The sequence below is a fragment of the Empidonax traillii genome, unplaced genomic scaffold (genome assembly GCF_003031625.1).
Source record: "Empidonax traillii isolate 1590-97213 ecotype Southwest subspecies unplaced genomic scaffold, ASM303162v1 scaffold163:size1593379, whole genome shotgun sequence".
Taxonomy (NCBI): domain Eukaryota; kingdom Metazoa; phylum Chordata; class Aves; order Passeriformes; family Tyrannidae; genus Empidonax; species Empidonax traillii.
The window spans coordinates 194624-216685 of NW_020955356.1; the positions used below are offsets into that span (position 1 = coordinate 194624).

General features: G+C 51.2%; 2 protein-coding genes across 2 annotated transcripts; both read right to left on the reverse strand.

Annotated features, from left to right (window-relative positions):
* Window positions 1-4990: 4990 nt before the first annotated feature.
* Window positions 4991-14675, reverse strand: ENO2 (enolase 2). Its single transcript, XM_027885243.1, has 12 exons — window positions 14498-14675; window positions 11476-11567; window positions 10446-10541; window positions 10090-10148; window positions 9021-9090; window positions 8713-8846; window positions 7791-8013; window positions 7131-7328; window positions 6801-7002; window positions 6483-6591; window positions 6287-6345; window positions 4991-5947 (listed from the first exon to the last, which is right to left on the reverse strand). The coding sequence occupies exons 2-12, from the start codon at window positions 11558-11560 to the stop codon at window positions 5878-5880; spliced, it is 1305 nt and encodes a 434-aa protein (XP_027741044.1). The 5' UTR covers window positions 11561-11567; window positions 14498-14675; the 3' UTR covers window positions 4991-5877.
* A 158-nt stretch (window positions 14676-14833) lies between these two features.
* On the reverse strand, window positions 14834-21049 carry LRRC23 (leucine rich repeat containing 23). The gene is made up of 7 exons (XM_027885273.1): window positions 20942-21049; window positions 20753-20865; window positions 19660-19913; window positions 19439-19569; window positions 16314-16450; window positions 15519-15744; window positions 14834-15232 (listed from the first exon to the last, which is right to left on the reverse strand). The coding sequence occupies exons 1-7, from the start codon at window positions 21047-21049 to the stop codon at window positions 15182-15184; spliced, it is 1020 nt and encodes a 339-aa protein (XP_027741074.1). The 3' UTR covers window positions 14834-15181.
* Window positions 21050-22062: the final 1013 nt, after the last annotated feature.

The following is a 22062-nucleotide window of genomic DNA, read 5'->3' on the forward strand; positions in this document are numbered from 1 at the left end:
TTTCAGCATATTGTTTTGCAGAGGTGCTGTGTTGTTGACGAGAATGCCCTGTGGACCCCAAGCACAGGGGTAAGCATTATCTGCTTCACAAAGTGCCTCACCAAGCGGAGCCCCAGAGAACAAGGCAGATTGTTACTATTGCTGTTGAGGTGGTAGTGTTTGCAGTTGTTCAAACTGTCACCTTTAGGAGTTGACAGCCTTGCGTCCTAAGCTCACAATGCATGTGACCCTTAGAGGCCAAAGTGATGATTCATGAAGGAAGAAGATCCTGTCAAGATCCTTGTTTTCTGGAAGCTAAACAAAATATCTAGATCCCCAAGGTTTATGGTTTGGGGGAAAGCCTCTGTGGCAGCTCCAGTGTTCGATTTTGCTTCAGTTCTGAGATCTTCTGGATGAGTAACATGTGACACTAAGTCTGTTTAACCACAGTGTCAAGCCCTGAATGGTTTTCATGTCATCATCTCCCATAACCAGGTCAGTTGCTTCAATTAAAAAATTTGACTTAAACAACTGTTAAATTTATTCTCAAGATTTTAGTGTCATTTGTTGTTTCAATAAGTGGAGAGGCAGAGACTCTAACGCCTTAGGAAAATCTTACTATGTTTTGGCTTATTTCAAGAAGCCAGTCACTGGTGCCCTGCAGTCTTAGTTTATGAAGAAACATCAGAGGTGGTTCAAACAAGAAGCAGGACCAGGGTAACCATTTGCATTTGTGTAATCCTGACTTCCTAGGGCTTCCCTGTGGACAAAAAGCAGCATCTCCCACTAATGAGGCCAAGGGTTTTGGACAGTGGGAGGAAAAATGATGAGTGATTGAAGACAAGTGCAGCTGATTGTGACCTTTTCCATGTCTATGGCTGGCTGAAGACAGGCTATGGAGGATGTGAGCAGGAAGCTTCCAAAGGGCTGTGAGGAGGATTGACGCGAGTGCTGTCAGCCCTCCCAAAAAGGTCACAAACCATTTCCCCTTCGACGCTCAGAAACACTCATAGCCAAATTGCTGCTAGCTCAGACCACTCTGTTTCAGGTTGGTAAGCATTAGGTGAAAACAGACAGAAGAAACACAAGCAGCCGTATGTGCTTGTGCAGCGAGAGCAAGGTGGAGTGGTTGCAGAACATGGGAAATAAAATTATCTCACCTCTGAAATCAACGGATTGAAGAGCTTGGCAAACCAAGAGCGTTATTAGCTGTGTCTCTTCAGGATGGATAAATGACCTGGGGAGTCTGTGAGCCATCTAGGAGGCTTGTCAAGCAACCTTGCTGGAGTGCAGATGGACCTCCTTCGGATTAGGGAGATAGGACACGCTGCCTCATGAGGTCTCCAGCTACACTATTGCACTGCTTTCTGCTTCTACCAGGGGACAGGCAGTTGTCTGCAAAACAAGAGGCCCTGTCTGAGATGTAGACTTCTTAGAGAAATAAAGCACAAGAGAACATGCCAATAAACCTGAGTTCTGTGGGGGAGGGAATGAGATAACTGAGATGCTGGAGCTCATGACATACAAAGGGAGCCTGAAGGAGCTGTTTCTTTCAACCTGGAGTAGAAAAGGGTAGGGGAGAACTTTTTTTCTTTTCTTTTTCTTTCCTTTTTTTTTTTGGTGTGGAGGGCTACAGAGAAGTCTCTTCTCATACATATACGGTGAAATGGCTACAAAAATTGCAATAAGGAAAACTGTGACTAGAAAAAGGGGAAACCTCCTCCCTGAAGGTAATTCAGCACAAGTACAGGTGCAGATTGGGGCTGGGGAATCTCTTCACCTTGGACATGTTTGGAAATTGCCTGAGACGCTTACAGTCCTCCTTGCTCAGTCTGACCAGTCTCCCAGCAATGGCTGTACCCATGGCCAAGATAGTAGTACTGACTGGTACTGAAAACAACAAGCTGCCTCAGTTTACCCTTTAATCAAGATAATTGGGTCTGGGATGCAGCTCAGAGGGCTGTTAATTGTGGAGGTTCATTCATGTGCCACTCTGGCAGACTCTAGAAGTGAGCGAACAGAGTTTGGTATCCTTACTCATCAGCCCAGTTCAGTTGCCCACTTAGGTGTGCCAGTGTGTAACAGCTGCATGGCTGATTTCTAAGGCACAACAGGATGTGTGCTGTGCCAGCCCTAAGGCCCCTAAGATGCACAACAGTTTATCCAAAACTCTGGCACCTGCATCACTTACAGAGGTGTTTTATCTCCCCCGTACATGGTATAGCACACAGTAATAGCTGCTTCCATACATGCAATGGTCTAATAAGCTGATCTTTGCCTAGAGACCAAGCTTTGTAGTGTCCTCCTGACCAAGCTGTCCATATTTAGTCTTCTAGCAACAGAGCCAAATACTCTTCTTTCAATTAAGGTGCTCAGCACCTTATAGGAATTACTCAGCGCCCAAATTTTTGGACATCTTGTCAGATGTTCGTCAAAAGAATGTCTCTGACATTCTCCTATGTTAGAGATACTTGTTTCCAAAGGTTTGACAGCACCCTATTGTTTTTGAGAGAGACAAGAGCGTACCAGAGAAATTTGGTAGCTCTTCATCCTCTGCACTCTACACCAAGCCTAATTCAGTGACGTCTCCCCTTCCAGCTCACTTATGGGTACACACACATAGGTAGAAATGAAAGAAGGAAATTCTGCAGACTTAAGGGGGGAGGGAGCAGCTAGTGTTAAATTATCCCTTTAACAGCTGAACATTGCTCTGAAAATGTAATCTGAACAGAGTATGATTTGTGAGGGAAAATAAAACCAATCCAACAAATGTTTCCCTTCACAGATAGTGTCACATCGCCAGCCCATCCCCTAGCTGTTACTCATACTCTGATTGAATCCACATTACAGCACAGCAATCTGATGGAGACATCAGCTTATACAACAGCAGTCCTCAGATGCAGGAATAGCCAAGTGATTGGACATTTCTATCACAAAGAAACTCTAACCAAATCCCTGACACCGAGCCAAAGAGAAAGCAGCGTATGCATCTTAGGGTGCACTGACTAAAGACAAGCATTTGCAGTGACCCAAGCAAACATGCCAGTGTCATGTGTACATTGTGCAAGCAACGACAAACTCTCGATTTAGAAAAGGCACTGGGTGAGGTACTGCTACAGCACGATGCATTCCCATCCCCTCAGTGCTTTAACACACCTTCCCTGACACAGGGACATGGCAGTGACTCACTGGCAGAAAACTCTTCCCTGACAAATTCTTCTCACAGTGTAGGCACATATAAACCAGTTCCTTGCTGTTACAGCCTTGCTGCATTTAAATGGGCAACGCCAACTACCTTGGGCACTTAATTGCCTTACCTGCACCAAAAAAAAAAAAAAAAAAAAAAAAAAGGGGGGGGGGGGGGGGGGGGGGGGGGGGGGGGGTGTGAAGGAAAGATGTTCTTGGGAAAATAAAAGGAAAGAAAGTTTATTTCCAAAAAACTGCCCTGCTTGCTAAGCAATAGCCATACCGTTCACAAAATCAGTGTCTAAAACAAAGGAGCAGTGAGGTGTACAATGGGAAAGGACAGCCCACTGTCTGTACCCAAAATGCATGTTCCTTCAGGAGAACAGTGCTGTCGCGCACACAACTGCTTTTGCGGGAGACGTGATTGCGGGGGATGGCTGGGGTGGACCGGGATCTCGCCGGGCCCCGCGGCGTGCCGGGTGCCTCCCGAAGGGAGCGCGGAGGCGGGGGAAGATGGAGCGTTCCCTCCACGACGCCCGGACTACAGCTCCCAGAGAGCATGGGAGAGAGACGGCCTGCAGCCGGGGCACAAGCTATTCCCTGACACCGAGACGTGTGCTGTGTGCACTGGTGATGCCCTAGAAACCAATCCTGTCTCTACCCTCACATTCTCCCTCCCGCCCTCTTTTCTGTTCTGGGCATGTGTGCCATTGTCTTTGTCTTCCCTTCTTGGACTTACTCCCTATTCTACGCTATTTAGTAAAGAATTTGTAGGGAAATGCCGGTGTTTTAAAGTTTTGTCTTTTGATTTTAAAGTCTGCATTCGGAGATAGTCAAGGGGGATGGGATCTTGCTAAACAGCCTCTGTCTATACCCTTGTCCTTGCTCATCATGAAAGACAAGACTTACGTGAGGGCCTGGAAACTTTCTGCAGTGAAGTGGGGCGGGAAGTTTGCCAGAACTGAACGTGCCTAAGAACATAGAGGGCATACTGATGTGAACTCATAATGGTGAGCAAGGTGGTTTTATCATTTATTCTACAGTTGGATTTCTCATAGTAGCACCCCCAGCCTCCTGCCTGCCTTGGACTCTATCCAGAATAAAGCTGTTTGTTGAGCAAGTGCTGGGGCTGGCACTCAGCCTGCTGGGGCACTGGTTAGAGCACAGGCGTATTGCTGAGTTGTCCCTGTGAAACGAGATGGAACTGTGAGAGACTGACATCCCACCTACCCCTTGAATCACTGCTCTGCAAGTCCCTCTGCAGGTAGGAGGAACAGCTTTTTTCTCTCCCAGAGATTTGCAGTTCCAGTTTACAATCACTTGAGTCCAGTGGACAACTAGCTGGGGGCCCACCCTAAGGTCTTTATGTAAGTGAAGGGCTTGATTATTTCACAGAATATTCTGAGTTGGAAGGATCCACAAGGATCAGTGAGTCCAGTTCTTAAGTGAATGGCCCATACAGAGATGAAACCCACAACCTTGGTGTTATTAGCACCATGATCTAACCAACTGAGCTAATCTGAGGGTAGAATCCCTGCACAGCAGATCTTCATACTACAAGCTTTGGTGGAGATGACAGGGGCAATTCCCACCATCCCACATGCCTTCTCCTTGGTATTTCCCAGCTGGTGGCCAACAGAGCAGTCTGGCTTTGGGACAAGGCTGTGAAAGAAGGTGAGGGTACCTGGGCCTTTTCTTTGTCTTGCCAGTCCTCTCTGCTTGTTTTGTTTACCTTTCTGTGTGAGCCTCTCCTGCTCCGATGAGAGAATATCCCCATTTCCCAAACACTGGTGTCTAGAGAGAAACATCAGGCCAAGTCAGACAATTCAGGTGTGAAATACATTTTAATTGAGGTTAGGGATCTGTAGTTTGTCTGTTGCTCAGCTGAGCACGGGCTGTCCAGAAGGTGAAGCAGACATCATGGGCAGAAGAGAGGGTGAAGGAGGGCAAGAGGGAAGGGAACAGAGAGAAAAAGGTCACAAGAAGCAAATGAGAGCACGGGTTTGTTTACGGAATGTGTTTTAATACATCGCCCCGCAGTACCATGTGCTGACCCAGAGACTGACAGCACACACGCACACGCACACCCGGTGTGGGACAGCAGTGCACTTCAACTGCAACTTCAAGCTGCCGGCAAGCACAGCCCAACACAGCACGGCACTCGGGGTGGAGGCAAGGGACACTCGGGTCCCACCAGGGCTCGGTGCAGACACACGCCTGGGGCACAGGGACGCCGTAGGCCAGTACACGTACACACACCTACACACATGCACAACGAGAGCGAGCCACTGGCAACACTCGTCCAGACACAGCTACAGGTGCGACACGTGCCCAGACACGCCAGCCGACACACAGATGTTCACTGCACATGCTTTGGCATACGAGGGAAACACACTGGCCAGCATGCTCCCATAGTCTAACATGTCAACAGAGTGGCTCAGACACGGCCCTGCACGAAAAACAAGACACACAATGCCTAGATCCAGAAATGCTTATGACCCCAAAGCAAGGGACAGGGTGTAGGCCTTCCTCTCATCCTTCACCTGGGTACATCTAGCTGGGGACACCTGAACTTGAGGGGCTTTGAGGTGAAAGGGAACCGGGTGACAGAGTGAGGAGAGAGAGCAAAAACAGGAGCAGTGGAGGAAAGGGGGGTTCAGAGTCTGTGAGGTGGGAAAGAGCAGCAGGGTGGCTGTGCCCTGGGGACAATGTTCAAAGAACACTTGGATTGCGAAAGTTGTGTCCGGCGAAGCGTGCTTCATCACCAAGCTCTTCCTCAATCCTGCAGGAGAGAGAGATATCACACGTCAGGCCTTTGTGGTGAGGGAGCATGGAGGTACCAGGGTGCTTGGGGGGGTGGTGCATCACCAGAAAGCTGATGTGGGCCGGAGGAGCTCAGCTCCTGCCAACTACTGCACCTGGAGAGTTGCACCCTCACACGAAGGAGGAGGAAAGGAGTCCACTCCATAGGATTCCCTGAGATCCCACTATCATCTCTGTGCCTTGTCTTCGTAACATTTTATCCACAGGCCCCATCTAGCCTTGGGTTTTTAGCTTCTCCCACCCCAATTTGTGATTCTCCCATTCTTTCTTCTGTGTCCCCATCCCTGGAGCCCCTTACCTCATGAGCTGGTTGTATTTAGCCAGGCGTTCAGATCTGCAGGGAGCACCCGTCTTTATCTGTAAAGCATTCCCCAAAACAAACACTGTAAGACACTGTTATGACTTGTACCAGTTTCCCATGGCATGGCAGGAGATTCTGTCTTCACATCCCTTCACTTTCCTTCAGGCCTGTGCATGGCCTAGGTTTCACCTACCTGGCCGGTGCACAGTCCTACAACCAGATCAGCAATGAAGGTGTCTTCAGTCTCCCCAGATCGGTGGCTCACCATCACACCCCAGCCATTCTCCTGGGCCAACTTGCAGCTGCAAGGAGCAACAAATGCAGTCAGTAGCTTCCACTCCTATAACCACCACCCACACAGGGTGTGATCCAGGCACCCTCTCCTCCCACTCTCAGCATCCTACACTCTGGCAGAGACAAAAGTCTATTCACCCGGTGGATAGCATGACACCCTGCTGTGGTTCATCACCAGTCCTTTCACAGGACAACAAGGGCAAGGGGCTGGACTTACGCTTGGATGGCCTCTGTGACAGATCCAATCTGGTTGACTTTGAGCAGGAGGCAGTTGCAGGCTTTCTCCTCAACAGCTCGCTCGATGCGCTTGGGATTTGTCACTGTCAGGTCATCTCCCACTATCTGAATCCCCACATTGGCAGTGAACTTAGTCCAGGCCTCCCAGTCATCTTGGTCAAAGGGATCCTCGATGGAGACCACTGAAAGAACAACAGAAGAGACGTGAGTCAAAGCTGCCTCCCTTCTCACCCCCAAAACACAGAGGGTTTGTGCTGGTTAAGTGTGCAGCACCAGTGCTGCTTTCCTACTGCCAAGCACAGCGGCTCACCTGGATAATCGCGTACAAAGCTTTGGTAGAGGTCACCCAGCTCATCTCCAGAAATGTAGCGGCTTGGGTCATCTGGGGACTTGAAGTCCAGGTCATATTTGCCATCACGGTAGAACTCGGAGGCTGCCACATCCATACCAATGACAATCTTGTCTGTGTAGCCTGCCTTGTCGATCGCTTCCTTGAGGAGCTCCAGAGCTGAAAGGAGGAGGAGTGCAGTAAGGAGAATCAATCCATGCAAAGAAATCTGCCTTTTTTGGGAATCTCCCCTCAGAGAGTTCCTAAAGCCACTGAGAGTCTGGGGGTGTGGTGGAGAAGCAGAATGGAGCTCAGAGTGCAACAAAAACATGCCAAGGAGCTGTGGAGGCCATGTCCAAGTGGACCAGGAGGAATTAAAATACAAGCTCAAGGACAAGTTTGGGGAAGGCCTTGCAAAAGTGTGCACATGAATGAAAAATTTGTATGGAAGGGCTGTAATAGATCAAGGCTCCCTCTAAGGAGCCTTCTCCTTAGAAGGAGCTTAGAAACTGCTCCCTAACACAGAAGGCCAGTGACACTGAGGCATCATCTTTTGAACCAGTCTTTGGGGAATGCTGTGAGCTGGGTATAGGAACCCGCAGCACCGCAGGTAAGTGTACCCCATCTCTGTATGGTTCTCACCTTCACTATTTTCCAGGATGTTGGGGGCAAAGCCTCCCTCATCACCCACGTTGGTAGCATCTTTGCCATACTTCTCCTTGATGACGCTCTTGAGGTTGTGATAGACCTCAGCCCCGATACGCATGGCATCACGGAAGCTTTCAGCTCCCACAGGCAGGATCATGAACTCCTGCATGGCCAGTTTGTTGCCTGCATGGGAACCTCCATTGATCACGTTGAAAGCCTGGAAGAGTCCACAAGAGTGGCAGAGCTGAAGGAACCGGTTTGGAAACCACCTAGAGGAGGCTCTCAGATGAATCACCACACCCATTCATGCCACATCCCATGGGGTAACATAACACAGCAGCTACAACACATCAGATCAAAGGCACATAAGCACAGGGTCTTCCTTCCAGTAGTGGCTCAAGGCAGATGGTTGGAAAGGACTTTCCCACCTATTTCCCTCTCAGAAATCTCCTGAGCTATGTGTGTTTACCTGTGTTTGTTTATCTGCAATGTTACTTCGATCTTTCTTCCAGGACCTTTCTCCTTTACCCTCAGAAAATGTTGGCACCCACAACACCCTTTATGAATGAGTTTCACAAGGCACCTTCCCCTGGCATGAAGACTCATATGCCCATGTTGTAACTGTGCCCCAGAGGGTTCACATGATGCCCTCTGGTTCATGTGCTACGAGTTAGACCTTCAGTCAACCCCCCACCACAACTTCAGCCATATCCTCCTCAGGCTCCTTTTTTCCAATTGAAACCTGACAGACCTCGGGCCTCGGTTTGCTTCCCCGACAAGTGCAGTGTACTCAGCTGATGTTTCAGACCTGTATCCCTTCCTTATCTACCTCCCAAAACATCCTTTGAAATTTGTTTTGGAAACACCACTCTTTTGGAGCTTCTGAAGGTGGATGTCAAGGACAGAGGAGTCTTACTGGCACAGGAAGGATGAGGTCGGAGTTGCCGGCCAGGTCAGCAATGTGCCGGTACAGGGGGACATCCTTCTCTGCAGCTCCTGCCTTGCACACAGCCAGAGAAACTCCGAGGATAGCATTGGCGCCAAACTTGGCTGTGGGCAAAACCGAGGAGGAGTTAAGGCTTCTCAGGCAGCAACCTCTTGCCCAGTGGGTGCCCTTGGCAGCCCAGACCTGGGCTCACCACAGCTCTGACAGTACCCCCCTCTCCAGCCCGGCAGCCTCCCATGGTCTGTACTTCACAGGCTAAGAAAAGAGGAATGAATTACATTTGTTCTCTGTGCCATCCATCTCAAGCATCAGATTGTCTATCTTCTCTTGATCCACGACAGAGAGGCCCTGCAAGAAAGAAACAGCTCTTGAGAAGGGGAGGACTGGAAGAGCTGTTGGCTCTGGTGTGCAGGAAACAAGGCGCTGATGGAGAAGCTGGGGGTACAGGGATCTTTTCAGCTTGTGAGGGAACATAAACACAAAGCTCTGGAAACTGGTGCCTTGGTATATAGTCAGGTTAGGTAACCATGATGATGTTGCTGCAGTGCAGTGTAGATGTACCCACGCTGGAGAGGGGGTCAGCTACAGCCCAGGCAAGGCCACGCATTGCTGGGGACACAGGACTCCCTCAAGGATTTACCCAGCCTTTTGGCAGATTCCAGGGAGCTTTGTGGTGCTGTGGCTACACAGAAGCTAGGCAGAACAACAGCACATGCTCAACCTCAAGCAAACAAATACAGACTGGATGGAGCCATCCCCAGGAGTGAGGTGGAGAGCAGGATTAGACCCAGCATGGGCAGCCCTCCACCAGACTGGGTGTTTTTCATGAGTGGAGGGAGCTGGGCTCTCAGCCAGACCCTGCCATGGGCTACATGGTATGTAGTATGTGGCTTGAGCTCAGCACTCCTCACAGCAGGCTCCAGGTCTTCAGGTGTAAACAGGCTGCAGATGTGACACCACTTGCTCTGCAAGGCTGTGCCAGAGCTTGCACAGTACAGCTATTTCTCATCACACCATCATGAGGCCACAGACATGTGGATGAGATTCAGTGCTTGAGGAGGAGCAGGGCTGCAAGAGGGAGTGAGCTCTACAGGGAGCACCGAGGGGACTAGTTAGGCTGTACAGATGCTGCGGTGGACCAGGCAGCGTTAAATCCTTTCCTCCCAGAGAAAAGATTGCTGTGGACACATACAGGCATGGAGGGCAGGAAGGGTGTGCCCAAGGTGCACAGAGAGCATCACTATGTCTGTTAACCCAGTGAAATGAAGAGAGGCAGAGACAGAGATCGGGGGACGGAGACGGACCAGAGTAAGCGTTGGACAAGGGAGAACAAAGAGAAATCCTTACAGAGCCCACGAGAGCTGGGGCGACAGTGCTGTTGATATGATCCACGGCCTGCAGGACCCCTAAAGAAGGGAAGAGACAGAAAGAAGGAGAAAGAGAGAGAGAGAGAGAGAGACAGGGTGAGGCAAAGAGGAGAGTGGAAAGAGGAAGGGAGAGGACCAATAGAGAGACTGAGAAAGGGAGACAGCGAGGGAAGGTCGAGGCCTGATCTTTCACTTTATGCTAGGTCTGTGCCTCTGTGGTCTCTCTGAGGGCAGCGGGACACATCCGCATCACGCCAGCGGATGAGCAGGACCCTCCTGCAGAGCCCCACATATGGGCAGCCCCAAGGACGGGGTGTAGAGCAAGCATCTCCCCACCTTTTCCAAGGAAACGTGACTTGTCATTGTCTCTCAGCTCCAGTGCTTCGTAGATACCAGTGGATGCGCCGCTGGGGACTGCCGCTCGAAACATGCCTGGGAAACAGGAAAACAGGAGCGTGAGACGAGCAGAGGGTGAAGAGGAAAAACCCTCATGCACCTGCTTCTGCCCTGCTTTCATGGAAAAAGAGGTAGCAACTTCTTGTGAAAATGGATGGCCCTGCTGGCTGGCTGCTCCTGGCTGTTCTTCTCAGAAGTGTAACACCTTGGTGGCAGAAATAAATGCAACCAAGGGTTTCCAGACTAAGGAACCTGGATCTCAGGTACCCAGAGGTCCACACTGATCCCAGTACTGTGGATGATGGGTGGAGGTCTGGTTCCTCAGCCCTGCTTCTGATTCCAGAGGCAGCCTGAACCACAGCCACCAGCAACTTCCTCCCCCTCACACTGGGATTGGGTTTCTGCCTCACTAAAGAAGGAAGAGAATAGTTTTTTGCCTGCTCCTCACCATTCAGTTCACACAATTTTGGGCCCAGCATCGATGCAGATCTTCCAGTTGAGACACATGTGCATGGACATGCCTGCACAGAGATCTCAGGGTCAAATACCTTTACCCCTGCCATGAGCATGGCGATGGATGTGTTACCAAACTCGTACTGCACCCCAGGACTAAAAGCATAGTTGCAGCAGGGCATCACAGGGGTGTGACAAGAAGGTGCATATATTTATGTAAAAAAACCTTCCATCCTGCTACCAGCAGGTGCATGGCTAAAGTCACATACACAGCAGTCAAGTCCCATCTGTCTTGTCATGATTTTCCCAGCACGAGTGCAGAGTTGCTGAGCACAAGCACATGCAGAGCCACAAGCAGAGTTTTGGTCTTTGCCTCTTCCCCTGGCTTATTGTCTGCTGGGGGTTCACTGGTGAAGACCCTCCGTGCTCTCAGCGGAGCGTGCCAGGCTACTGCACAGCTCCGGCTCTGCAAGGGTGGGCAGGGCTTTCCCTCCATCTCTTGTCCTCCCCCACATACCTTTGTGTGTGTACAGGTCCACCTCCACGGTGGGGTTGCCACGGGAGTCCAGGATCTCCCGGGCATGGATCCTCTCGACTGCCATAGTGAGTCTGTGGAGAGGAGACAACAGGACACATTCAGCCCTGAGAGGCCCCAGGATGTGGTACTTACCCTTCTGTGTCTAGGCATTGACAGAGAGAGGGGAGCTGAAGGAAACGTGACCTTATGAGTTTGGGCTAAAACTATTGGCCCCAGGAAATGTAGAAATTCACCCAGACTTTTGGGAATCTACCCACAATCTGTTTTGTCTAGGAACAGTGTATCTATTTGAATTTACTCTGTGCCTTTGCTGCAGATGACAAACTGGGAGTACTCTCTCCCTCTCTCCCTGCGTCACGGCAGGGTGGCTGATATGATCCCAGGGTTGGGGAGGGTGCCACAACATCCACGGACAGCAGAGAGGGAGGGATCAGCTGGCGCAGCGGGGAGGTGCCCCTGGCTCTGGCGTCAAGGACAGGGCACCAGCTCCTGGCATCTCCTGTCCCCTTGCCGGGAGGCGAGGACAGTGCTTGCCTGGGCCAGGCAGCAAGCGGCTGTGCAGTGAGCCAGTCAAGAGCGATGGGCAGGGCAGGGGGGCAGCCATCCTGTGGGGACCCTCAGCCCCTCTCCAGCCCATAGCAGGGGAGCTGCCCCAGCCTGGCTCTCACAGACCCCCATCCACATCGCCCCTGCTGAGCACCCAGCTCAGCCTTCCTGTCTCCCCCATGAGCTGCTGGGTCAGGCTGTGCTGAGGCAGTGGGAGCATGGAGGCCAGCAGCCCGGGGAGATATCCTGCTGAAGGCCATGGTGCCTCAGACATCATATAGAGGGCTCTGAAGGAGGGGGGACCTGGCCCAGATGCCAAACTTTCACTCTGTTCCTGAGACAGGGAAGTAGATGAGACTGGGAGGTATCTCTGTTGGATGAAGAGAGGAAGGAGCCTGGTGTTTTGGGGCATCTGGTTAAACCTGAAGTAGAAAACAAGCTGGTGGGTGATGATGGCTGTTTGAAAGAGGTTCTCTTGCTGCAGTTTGCTCCCTAGGGGGTGCAAACCATCTCATTCCCACCATTCCACCTTCTCGTTCTCCCGGCTGTGGGGCTGTGCAATGCCAGGGTGCTGCAGCGAGGTGCATGTTCCCCCACGCTCCCAGCCCTGCCAGGTTTCCCCCCCACCGGCTCCCACAGATGATTCACTGAACCCCCAAGCAGGGCTTGCAGATGCTGGAGTGACCACGGGGCCCCAGGCAGGACCTCTCCGTGGTGTGTGGGAGCAGAGGCACAGCCAGAGCAGGGGCTCAGTGCAGGGTGGGGTAAAAGCACATCATAGCCCTAGGGGGAGCTAAGAGGTGGGAAGCCAGGGTCAGCACTCGACCCCACTGCCCTGGGTGGGTGGAAATCACGGGGGTGTGAGGAAATCGTGCTGCTGCTCTGAAGTTTCAGCCAGAGCTTCCCGTATGTGGGAGTTTCAGTCAGCGACTCCAGGGTTCCCTGGAGCCTGCACAGGGCCCTTCACCATGTCCATCTGGGCTGGGATCCCCCATCAGATGCTTTGGCAGTGCTCCTCACGCCATCTGGCACACGCCACAGGAACTTCCTCCAGAGCCATGCCTGTGCAGCTGCGAGCTTCATTTGCAGGAGTGTCCTGGCCATGCCTCAACAGCCTCCATGGGGTAAAGAGGGACAGTAACCCATTTAAAGTGAGCTTTGACAGCAAGACCCGTGCCAGATGCAGTGCCTTTCTGCTTATGTGGTCACGTTGTCCATGGTCACATCCCTCTGGCCACATCCACCTGCTCCTGTTGGAGCCAGCTCCGAGAAAGCCAAATGACAAGCCAAATCCAGCCTTGCTTGCCCCACCCCATCACTCACATGATCTCTTTTCCCTCTAGTCCTTTAAACCTTTTACTCCACTTCTGTTGCTGCCCCGTGTCCCCCTGAGCTTGCCCTGCTTTGAACAGTGCAAAGAACCACCCTGAAATCCCTGGCATCAGCTGCACTGTCCAGAAAGGAGGTCAGAGGCGGATAAGCCAGGATAAGGGATTGGGATGGAGCCCATAGCTGGGAAGCCATAGACCACAGCCAGGGGGAGAGAGGAGCCAGGGTGCATCCCTGTGCATCCCCCCATGAACAAGAGCTGGGCAGCACATCCCGGGAGGCTGGTCCTGCTGCAGTGCCTTCCCGTGGACACCGCTCCGTGGCACTGCCTGTCATCAGGGCAGCATCTCGCTGTAGCTGGTGCTGGCAGCAATTCCCCCTCCCCACCTGGCGGGCCAGCACGGTGAAGACCTTCTCCCCAAGCCACTGCCACCAGTCCCGTGTGCTGCTGCGATCCTCCCGTGCTGGGCACTGCTCCCAGGAAGCCCGCACTGCTGCAGCGTCGTGGCTGATGCAGCTATTGCTCGCTTGACTGTCACCTCCTCTCCCTGCTGCCCCCCTCCCCTGTGTGGTGTGGGGTTGTGCAAAGAGGAAAACATCCCCTCTCCTCCCTCCCTCTCCCGGAGCGCCCGTGGTTGTGTCAACACAGCGGGAGACGGGGGCGGTTGGTCTGCCCTGAGGCTGGATCCTTTTCCCAGCAGTGCCCAGACTGAGCTTCGCATCCTCCCCACTACCACCCCCTCCCACAGGGAAAGCTCCATCCCGCAGCACCTCCCGACAATGCCCTTGGGAGCACCCCCTATCCCCTTTGGTTGCCCCCCTCCTGCAATCCCCTAGGTTCACATCTGAAATGATAATTGCCTGGAGGGGGAAGGGGGGTGGGGAGGCTAGGGAAGGAGGGAGTACCTGGAATTAAAATATGAAAGAAAAGTGAGAAGGTTGTGGGTGAGGAGAGATAGGTGGGAGGAGCAGGGGGAGGAAGTGAGGGGAGTTTAGTTGTTAATGCCGCTCACCGTGGTCCTTCTCCGCAGGGACCCCAAAGTGCGTGTGGGGTTTGGAGGGCACAAGGTGGGGAGCAGAAACATGCATGTGATGAGGAGGGTGTTGGCCGTGGGGAGACACTTACCTTCCTAGGGCAGGGGTGAACGAGAGATTGAGAGAGTGCTGGTAGAAAGGAGAGAGGATGAAGCTGAGGAGGGATGCAGGACCTCAAGGGGAGATGATGTGTCCTCTAAGCCAACGGCGGCGGCGGCAGCAGCAGGATGGAGACGCCCCTGATAGGGCCGGGACAGCAGCATGTGACCCAGAGCTGCGATGAGTCAGGATTTAGCAAAGCTTTGCAAACAGCACGTAGGGGATGGAGAGGGAGAGAAAGGCAGGCAGCAAGGGATAGACGTAGACAGACTAGGGTGAGGGAGCCAGGGAATAGGAGTGGGTGTGCAGGATAAACAATTCCAGTCACTCCAGGCTCATTAATTATTTTTATTCAAATCAGAAAATCTTGCAGGATTTTTGCGAGCCATAAATCGAACCACAGAACCTGTAACTCTCCCATTTTCCCTCTCGGGCCTACTGAGAATAGAACATACCAGTGCAGTGGCTGCAAAAACACTGCAGTGCCTCAGGGCAGCTTCCAGGACCAGGGTGGGTAGCCCTCCTCTTTTCTCCAGAGGTAAAATGAGGTGAAGCTGGCAACTACATCTCTCGCGTTCCCAACTGCACATGTGGGGAAAGGCATCTCCACATCCTGACAGCCTCTGGGAACAGGTGTTAAAAACAGAGGTCACTCAGTCACACCATCTTCTTGAGATTATTCCATTTCCTGAAGAGATGCATCATCCTTGAGAGCTCCTTCCATTTCCTGAAGAAGGGAAGAGGGAGAAGTTAATGACTCCATGCCTGACTTCTTTTCCTCTTTCATCACCCTTTTTGGCTAGTGGGGTTGGGAATCACGGCAGGGCTGCATGCTGGCCATCAGAACCAGGTTGCAAAGTCCAGTCTCTTTTTCAGGCTCTCCTGCACTAGGAACTGACATTCCTCACCCTTCTCCACATATAATCTGGAGGGTGGTGAGGCTTCATCAGCATGTTTGATCTTTTTTCTTTCTCTTTACTTCCTTCTTCTTCCCCCAACCATCTTGTTCTCACCTTTTCTTTTTCTTCCTGCCTTGTCTGACGGATTTTCATTGCCTCTTCCTTCTCATCTTGCTCAACTACTTCCTTGTCAAGGCGTTGCAGGTGTGGCAGCAGGGCAAGGACCTCCAGCCGGTAATTGGGTTCATCAGCACATGGATTTTCCAACAGCACCAGTGCCTGCAGTACGGGAAGAACCTGCAGTTTTTCCACCTCCTGAAAGCTACTGATCCCATTGTTCCTGAAGGAAACACAAGAGAGCAGGGGAAAGAGACCCGTGCAAGTAGTGAGATCCCTTTGGAACAGTAAGTGGACAAGATAGACAAAACAAAACTTAGCGGCATGATGGACCATAGACCACAGATCTGTCACCCAAGATCCAGATCTGCCTGCAGCTCCTCAGACTGAGGGACAAACAGAACATGTCCTCTGGATTTCTCTGTTCTCAGACAGTCCACTGAATCATGTGATATCTCCATCACCCTTTATGGTAAATGCCAGGAACTACAGGGCATTTGCAGACTGGACATAGAGAACATGATTTGAGGGATCCAATGGAGTTATGGCATGGAATAAAAAGCATGAGGTGGAGTTTGAGAGTGACTGGAGAAGCAGATATTTTCTGAGAAGCCCAGGAGAGGTCCTGACTGTTACACGCCTAAAAAACTGAGTGCTGAATGCCAGTTAAGAACAGTAAATATCAACCCATGCCTACCAGGTCTTCAATTTCCAGAAAATCCTAAAGATCTAAATGGGAGTACAGGCTGATGAAAGGATCTCTGGTCCCAACACAGAGCAGGGAAGACCCACCGTAGATTGAGATATTGCAGGCACTTCATGCTACTGGAGAATCCATCCAGGTTCTCCAGCTTGTTGTCACGCAGGTGCAGAATCTCCAGCTGCTCAAGCCCCTCGAGGCCTTCAAGGCTGCGAATGTTGGTCTGGGCCTGAGCACCAGGGAGGCAGGAAGAGAGAAGGAAAAAGGGGACACACAGGAGAGGGAACAGCAGTTATTTCTGGCCTTTAAAGCTCTTTCTACCTTTCAGACTTCCTACTACTCATAACACAGCCTTCTCTGAAGCTAGAGGTTGTTCAGGGCCTTGGCCAAGTGGTCATTCGTCTAAGTATTCAGATTCAAGGGTCAAAAGTTTGCTGCAAAAGTGTTTCCTGGAGCATCACTTGGTGTCTGAGACAAAACCACCCCAGGTGAATATTTCATTGCCAACACAGCACCCCCTTCCATGGAGTGCCAAATATGTGCCTCAGAGAGCAAAGGCGTGGAGGGGAAAGCTCTGACCTGAGCCTAAAAGGAATGTATTTAAAGGGTAAGTAACCAGACCCTCTCAGTCACATCGTCCACGTAGTCTAGGCATCTTCCAGTCAGATGCTTCTCTTGCGGGGGAAATCTACTACCAAGAAAAGAAGTCTCTTCTACTCCTCTGGTAGCAAAAGCAGGCTGTGTGCTCCTGAGAGAGGAGGGGGGTAGGGGTTGCTGGTTGGTTTGATTTTAAGATTTTTCAGTTATAATTGTTGTTATTCATCCTAGGCGCACCTTCTTGAAACAAATCTGAAAATCGTACATCAGGAAGGTTAAAATTCCCCATCATTGAATTTCATTCACTTTACTGTGATGTGGGTTAACGAAGCGGGAAAATACGAAGCTCTGAATATCGGAAATAGTTTCTCAGCACAATGTCGGCTAGAAAAGGCCACTAGAGGTCTCCTGCCCAGGCGTGGGCTCCCCGCAGTGAGAGCACCAACGATCTGTCAGGCTGCTCACCGCCTTGTGCGGCCAAGTTTGGAGCATCCCTCGTAACTGCTGCGTTCTCAGTTTGGAGTTGAGCACGGCTTCACTTGCTAATGTGGCTCGGGGCAGCCGTCTCTAAGTCTCTAAGGACGCAGACACCTGAGCGGGAAACGCGGAGAGAGGAGCTGTTGTGCTCTCTGTTCCTCATAGGTACCCAGGCAGTGATGTAGACAATACCTGAGGCTGATAAAGGGGCACAGACTGAACTGGTGGGACAGGAGAACACTTTAGGTCTGGGTCGCTCAGGAAAAGGACATTTTGTAGAAAAGGAGCATTTTAATGGAAACTGGACAAGAGAGAGTCTGGACAAAAAGAGGAAAGTTGGATATTTAGTGAAGGTCACGGGAGCAGATTTAACGGTCAAGGAGGATTAGGACATTGTACCTCAGAGGAAATTAGAAGCTGGTGTGAGTGGGGAGCTCACAGACCACTGGTTTGTAAAAAGAATAGTGACCTCCCACCACTCTCACTTTCTTCATCACTTCAGTGTGAATAGTTTAGCAGCTCAGGCCTTGCAAGCACCAGCAGGACAATGCAGAATGGACACTTTTTGGGGTTGTTTTATTCTTTTTTACCCTAAACCAAATAACATTCCGTCTGACACACCATCGCCTTACCTTACATTCCAGTTCTTCACACAGACATGATGCTACTGTTTTGTATGGAAAGCTACCACAGTATGTTGCCCATGATTCCCTCCCCACTTCCTGCACACTTCACCTTCCTCTAGTCAGCCTTTGCCACCACTGCTGCATCATGATCAGGAGCTAACACAGTCCTATTGTGACCATCAAGCTGCTGCAAGTGCCACATGGTACACAGCCAGCTTATAGTCTTCCTGTTAGTACCTATAACTTTTTGCATACTAAATTTCATCTCTAGCTACATTATACATTAACCAAATGTGGTTCAGTTTCTTTAAACTGAACCCTTTGTCTTGAACCCTGTCTTTGAGGCATCAGTTGCACCTACCCAAGGCTGAAGTAACACAAAAATCTTTATAGAGAAAGAAAACCATTGCTGGGAGAGATTTCCTTGCAAAAGGATGTAATGAGCATGTGGACTTGGGAGACAGATTCAAGACCCAAAGATTCATGAGAGTCAGTTGTTTTAGTTTTAATACAACAATGCAATTTTCCTGCTTCATATGGGCAGCTCAGAAACCCCTCAGTCATACCAGGAACCTTCTTTAAATACAGATGCTGTGTTTGCTTCCCTCCAATAACTCACTGAAGTGTCTAGGTATGCTTTGAAATGCTGTATTGTATCTAGTGACTTATCCACTTCACCCATTCTTTGAGAACCTAAACCCACAGTTTTCCACTAGAAAATTGCAGGCACTCTCAGCAAGCAATCTCCTCAGTGTTTTCTGCCAGAAAGTCTTGATGAAAAGAAACCACATAGGTTTTCAAAGCCTTTATCATATTTAATTGCTTTTTAAGAAGTAGTGGCTCAGGTTATCTATCTAGTCTTTGCAAGCTGTAGCAGCACTGTTTGATGCATGGCCATACATAAAGATAAGCCATACATATACATACACACAGACCATGCTTACTCCCTTCACTTGCTTCTCTAGTAGTAAATGTTCTCTGAAGCAATTGTTTATGATATTAGGAAATTGCTTCTCCTACCTAAGTTTCACTGTGATGTTCCATCAGTTTTCCTTTTTGGCAGCTGAAGGTCTGAATCATGTCATTGTGCTGGTTTTAAACCAGTGTTTGATTAGGCCCATCAGAGAGAAGAAAGAGGCACCTCCCAGTGTTACCCAGAACAAAACTGTTGCTTTGCCCAGTGATCTCTGGTGGTCCCAGGACACATGGAATACGAGTTTGCCTAATACCACCTGAAAGGAAAACTGCTCTCCCGCAGGAGGTCATGAGGGAAGAACCTGACACACCGAACGTTGCTGACTCCTCTGCAGTTTGTGGTTAGTGGCTGCTTCCTTCGCGCTATCTGGGCCCACAGAGTAGGTGGAGCTACTCCAAAGAAGTGATTTGGTCTCTTTAGCTCTCTGAAATCTGTTGCTCCGTCAGGCTGAAAAGATTAAACTCCCTTCCTCCCACTGGCTGGAAGTGCCAAGCTCTGCAGCCAGGCTCTGTCCCACTCCCCATGCTGACTGATACCTTACCAGATAGAGTTTCTTGAGCTTGGGAAGACTGAGCCCTCCTACGCTCTTTAGTTTGTTTCCTCGCAGCTCCAGGACTTGCAGGCTGAACAACTGGTCCTGACTCAGGCCCAACATTGTCTGGATTTTATTTTCTGAGTGTCAGAGGAAGAAGAAACAACAAGAGAGTTAATCCCAACCCCAAGAGTGTCCCCACAACAGTGAAGAGAGGTGGTCTGTGTCACCTTTCAGGCTGAGGGTGGCTAAGCGGGGGTGAGTGATGCCTTCCATATCCTTGATGCGGTTGCGATCAAAGCTGATGACCTGGAGATAGGAGAGCTCCTGCATGCAGGCACTGGTGAGCAGGTTCCCATCCACCTTCAGCCAAAGCAGCTCTGTTAGGCCGCTTAGTGGAGACAAATCTTGCAGCTTGTTCTCTGACAAATCCACATACCGCAGGTGAATGAAGCTTTTGAGCAGGCTGATGTCTGTCAAGTTCCTGAGGGAGGGAGAATGTTAATGAAACACCTCTCATATTTCCCCACCACCCCACCAGCTTTTTGGCTTGCTCGTTGCGACTACTGGAGGGAGGGCAACCTCCTCTTGCATTTCCCTGCCATCCTAGAAAGACTTGCTGGAGAGAAGGAAGAAAAAGGCAAGTGATAGGGAGAGGCCAAACAGTCTGTAAACAAGGATAAATGGTAAGATTCGACCTGCTTTCCTGGCAGAGGGAGTACTTATTCCCATTGAAATGTATCTGTCAGGAGAAGGCAGAACCAGAGCAGAAAAGAGGGTAAGTTTTGGGGAAGGGTCTGTTAGACAGCAACTGTGTGCAAGGACTTTCCTAGTGGGAAAAATGGTGGTTCAGATATGTATGAGGCTGCTGAAAGAAACAGTCTTAGTGAGGCCTATTAGTTAGGTCCAGGTAATCTGGGTGCGCTGATCCAGAGGCGATTGTGGCACTGTACTTACAACTGCATGCCTTAAAGGTTGGCAGCGAATGGGACAGATGTTAATGGATTTTCTCAGAGTGCCTGTAGGAAGGTCACCCGGTTCAGGTTCCCCTTAGGAGACCGCAGTCCAGAGCAATGGGCAGGCTCCCCTCAATCCTGAGAGACACTGATGTCCCACTGGTGTGTGGCTGTGGTGGAGGCTGTGCCCAGCTCAGGGCTGAGGATGGACAGGCTGTGCTGAGGCACAGACTGGCAGCCAGGCGGCTGGAGGGCAGTGCCTGGAAACACTCCTGCCCCGCATGGCCTGTCACCAGTTTATGGCACAGCTGCTCCATGGCTGCGGACGGCCATGGAGCTTCTGCTGGGGCAGGTGCCGCACACTCACTTTCCTTTGGCTTCCAACTTCACGTAGGTGTGGGACAGCCCGTTGCCCGTCTTACAGAGGAGAGACAGGCCCTCCTTCAGGACTTCCTCCGTCAGAGGACAGGGAGCCGGCACCTGGGAGAGGAGAAGAGAGCACAACACCATCGCTGGCCTACGCACAGCCAGGCGGTGCTGAGGGCCACCCCCTCACCTCTTCTTCCTCCTTCTCCTCTTCCTCGCCCTCCTTTTTCTCTTTCTCCTCCTCGTCGTCCTCCTTCTCCCCCTCTTCCTCCTCCTCCTCAGGGCTGTGCTCCTCCATCCTCCCAGGATAGGACCTCTTCCCGCGGAGGCAGCTTCCCGAGGCCCGGCGGCGCGGGCCGCGGCTCCCGCTGCCATGGGAACCGGAGGCGGGCACGGCTTCCCGGGAGCGGCGCGGAGCCGCCGGGGCGGGCTCGCTGCGTCCCGGGGCACCGTGTCCTTTGCGTAGTCACTTCCACATGGAATGCTCAGAGCGCGTCCCGCCGTCATCAGAAGCAGTTTGCCATCCCGCTCCACCTTCCCATGTGTGCGACATCTGCAGTTGTTAGTGTATCCAGAGAACTGAAGGATTATTTTGGTGGGAAGCGACCGCTGGAGGCCATCCTGTGTGCAGCCCAGCCCAAAAAATGGAGCCAGCTTCAAAGTCAGCCTGAGCTGCAAAGGGTGGTGATCACTCAGGCGATGAATGTCCTGAGGAAAGACATTCCCTCCAGTAAATGTTTAATTAACATGTTGAGCAGAATTGAGCTCGAGGTCTTCATGAAACCTCCCCAGACATGACTGCCTGGATGCCAGGAAGGAGCTTTTGGGGTCCACTGCTCCAGCCCTCTGCTCCAGGCTGTGGAGATGGGAAAGGATGAGGCTGCCCATGCCCAGCCAAAGCCAACGGTGCCTGCAAGAGCCAGATATTTACCAGCTGGGAATGTTACTCAGAGCTGATGGTCACCAGTGATTTGCAGTCAATACAAAGTCCAAGGTCCTGCTCCCTTTCCCTCCAGTGGACTTCGCTCCTCTGCAGTCCCCGGGAAATGTCAGTGTTAGATAAGCCGGTCCAAGTGGAGCTGGATGTCAGACACAAGTGTGCCAGCCATCACCCCTCCTGCAAAGCACTCCTCTGTGCTGAGGGCTGCATGGCAAGCTGCCACCTGTGTCCCACTGGATTATCCAGTTGTCCCACTGGACACCCTGGTGCCAACCCCTTCTCCTGTGCTACATTTGGCCCATCTGAATTCAATCCCTGCTCATTATTGTAGAATTGCAGAATGATTTGGGGTGGAAGGAATCTTAAAGATA

Bases quoted from the DNA above. Each gene is read 5' to 3' on its own strand.
- LRRC23 (XM_027885273.1), bottom strand. From the start codon at position 21,049: ATGGAGGAGCACAGCCCTGAGGAGGAGGAGGAAGAGGGGGAGAAGGAG. The intron at 19,914-20,752 runs GTGAGTGTGCGG...TCCCTCCCTCAG, and splicing joins AAGTTGGAAGCCAAAGGAAA to GAACTTGACAGACATCAGCC. The intron at 19,570-19,659 runs GTGACACAGACC...TCTGACACTCAG, and splicing joins AGCCACCCTCAGCCTGAAAG to AAAATAAAATCCAGACAATG.
- ENO2 (XM_027885243.1), bottom strand. From the start codon at position 11,560: ATGGCAGTCGAGAGGATCCATGCCCGGGAGATCCTGGACTCCCGTGGC. The intron at 10,149-10,445 runs GTGGGGAGATGC...TCCCTTCTTTAG, and splicing joins GTCACGTTTCCTTGGAAAAG to GGGTCCTGCAGGCCGTGGAT. The intron at 8,847-9,020 runs GTAATTCATTCC...TTTTGCCCACAG, and splicing joins GGATGGCACAGAGAACAAAT to CCAAGTTTGGCGCCAATGCT.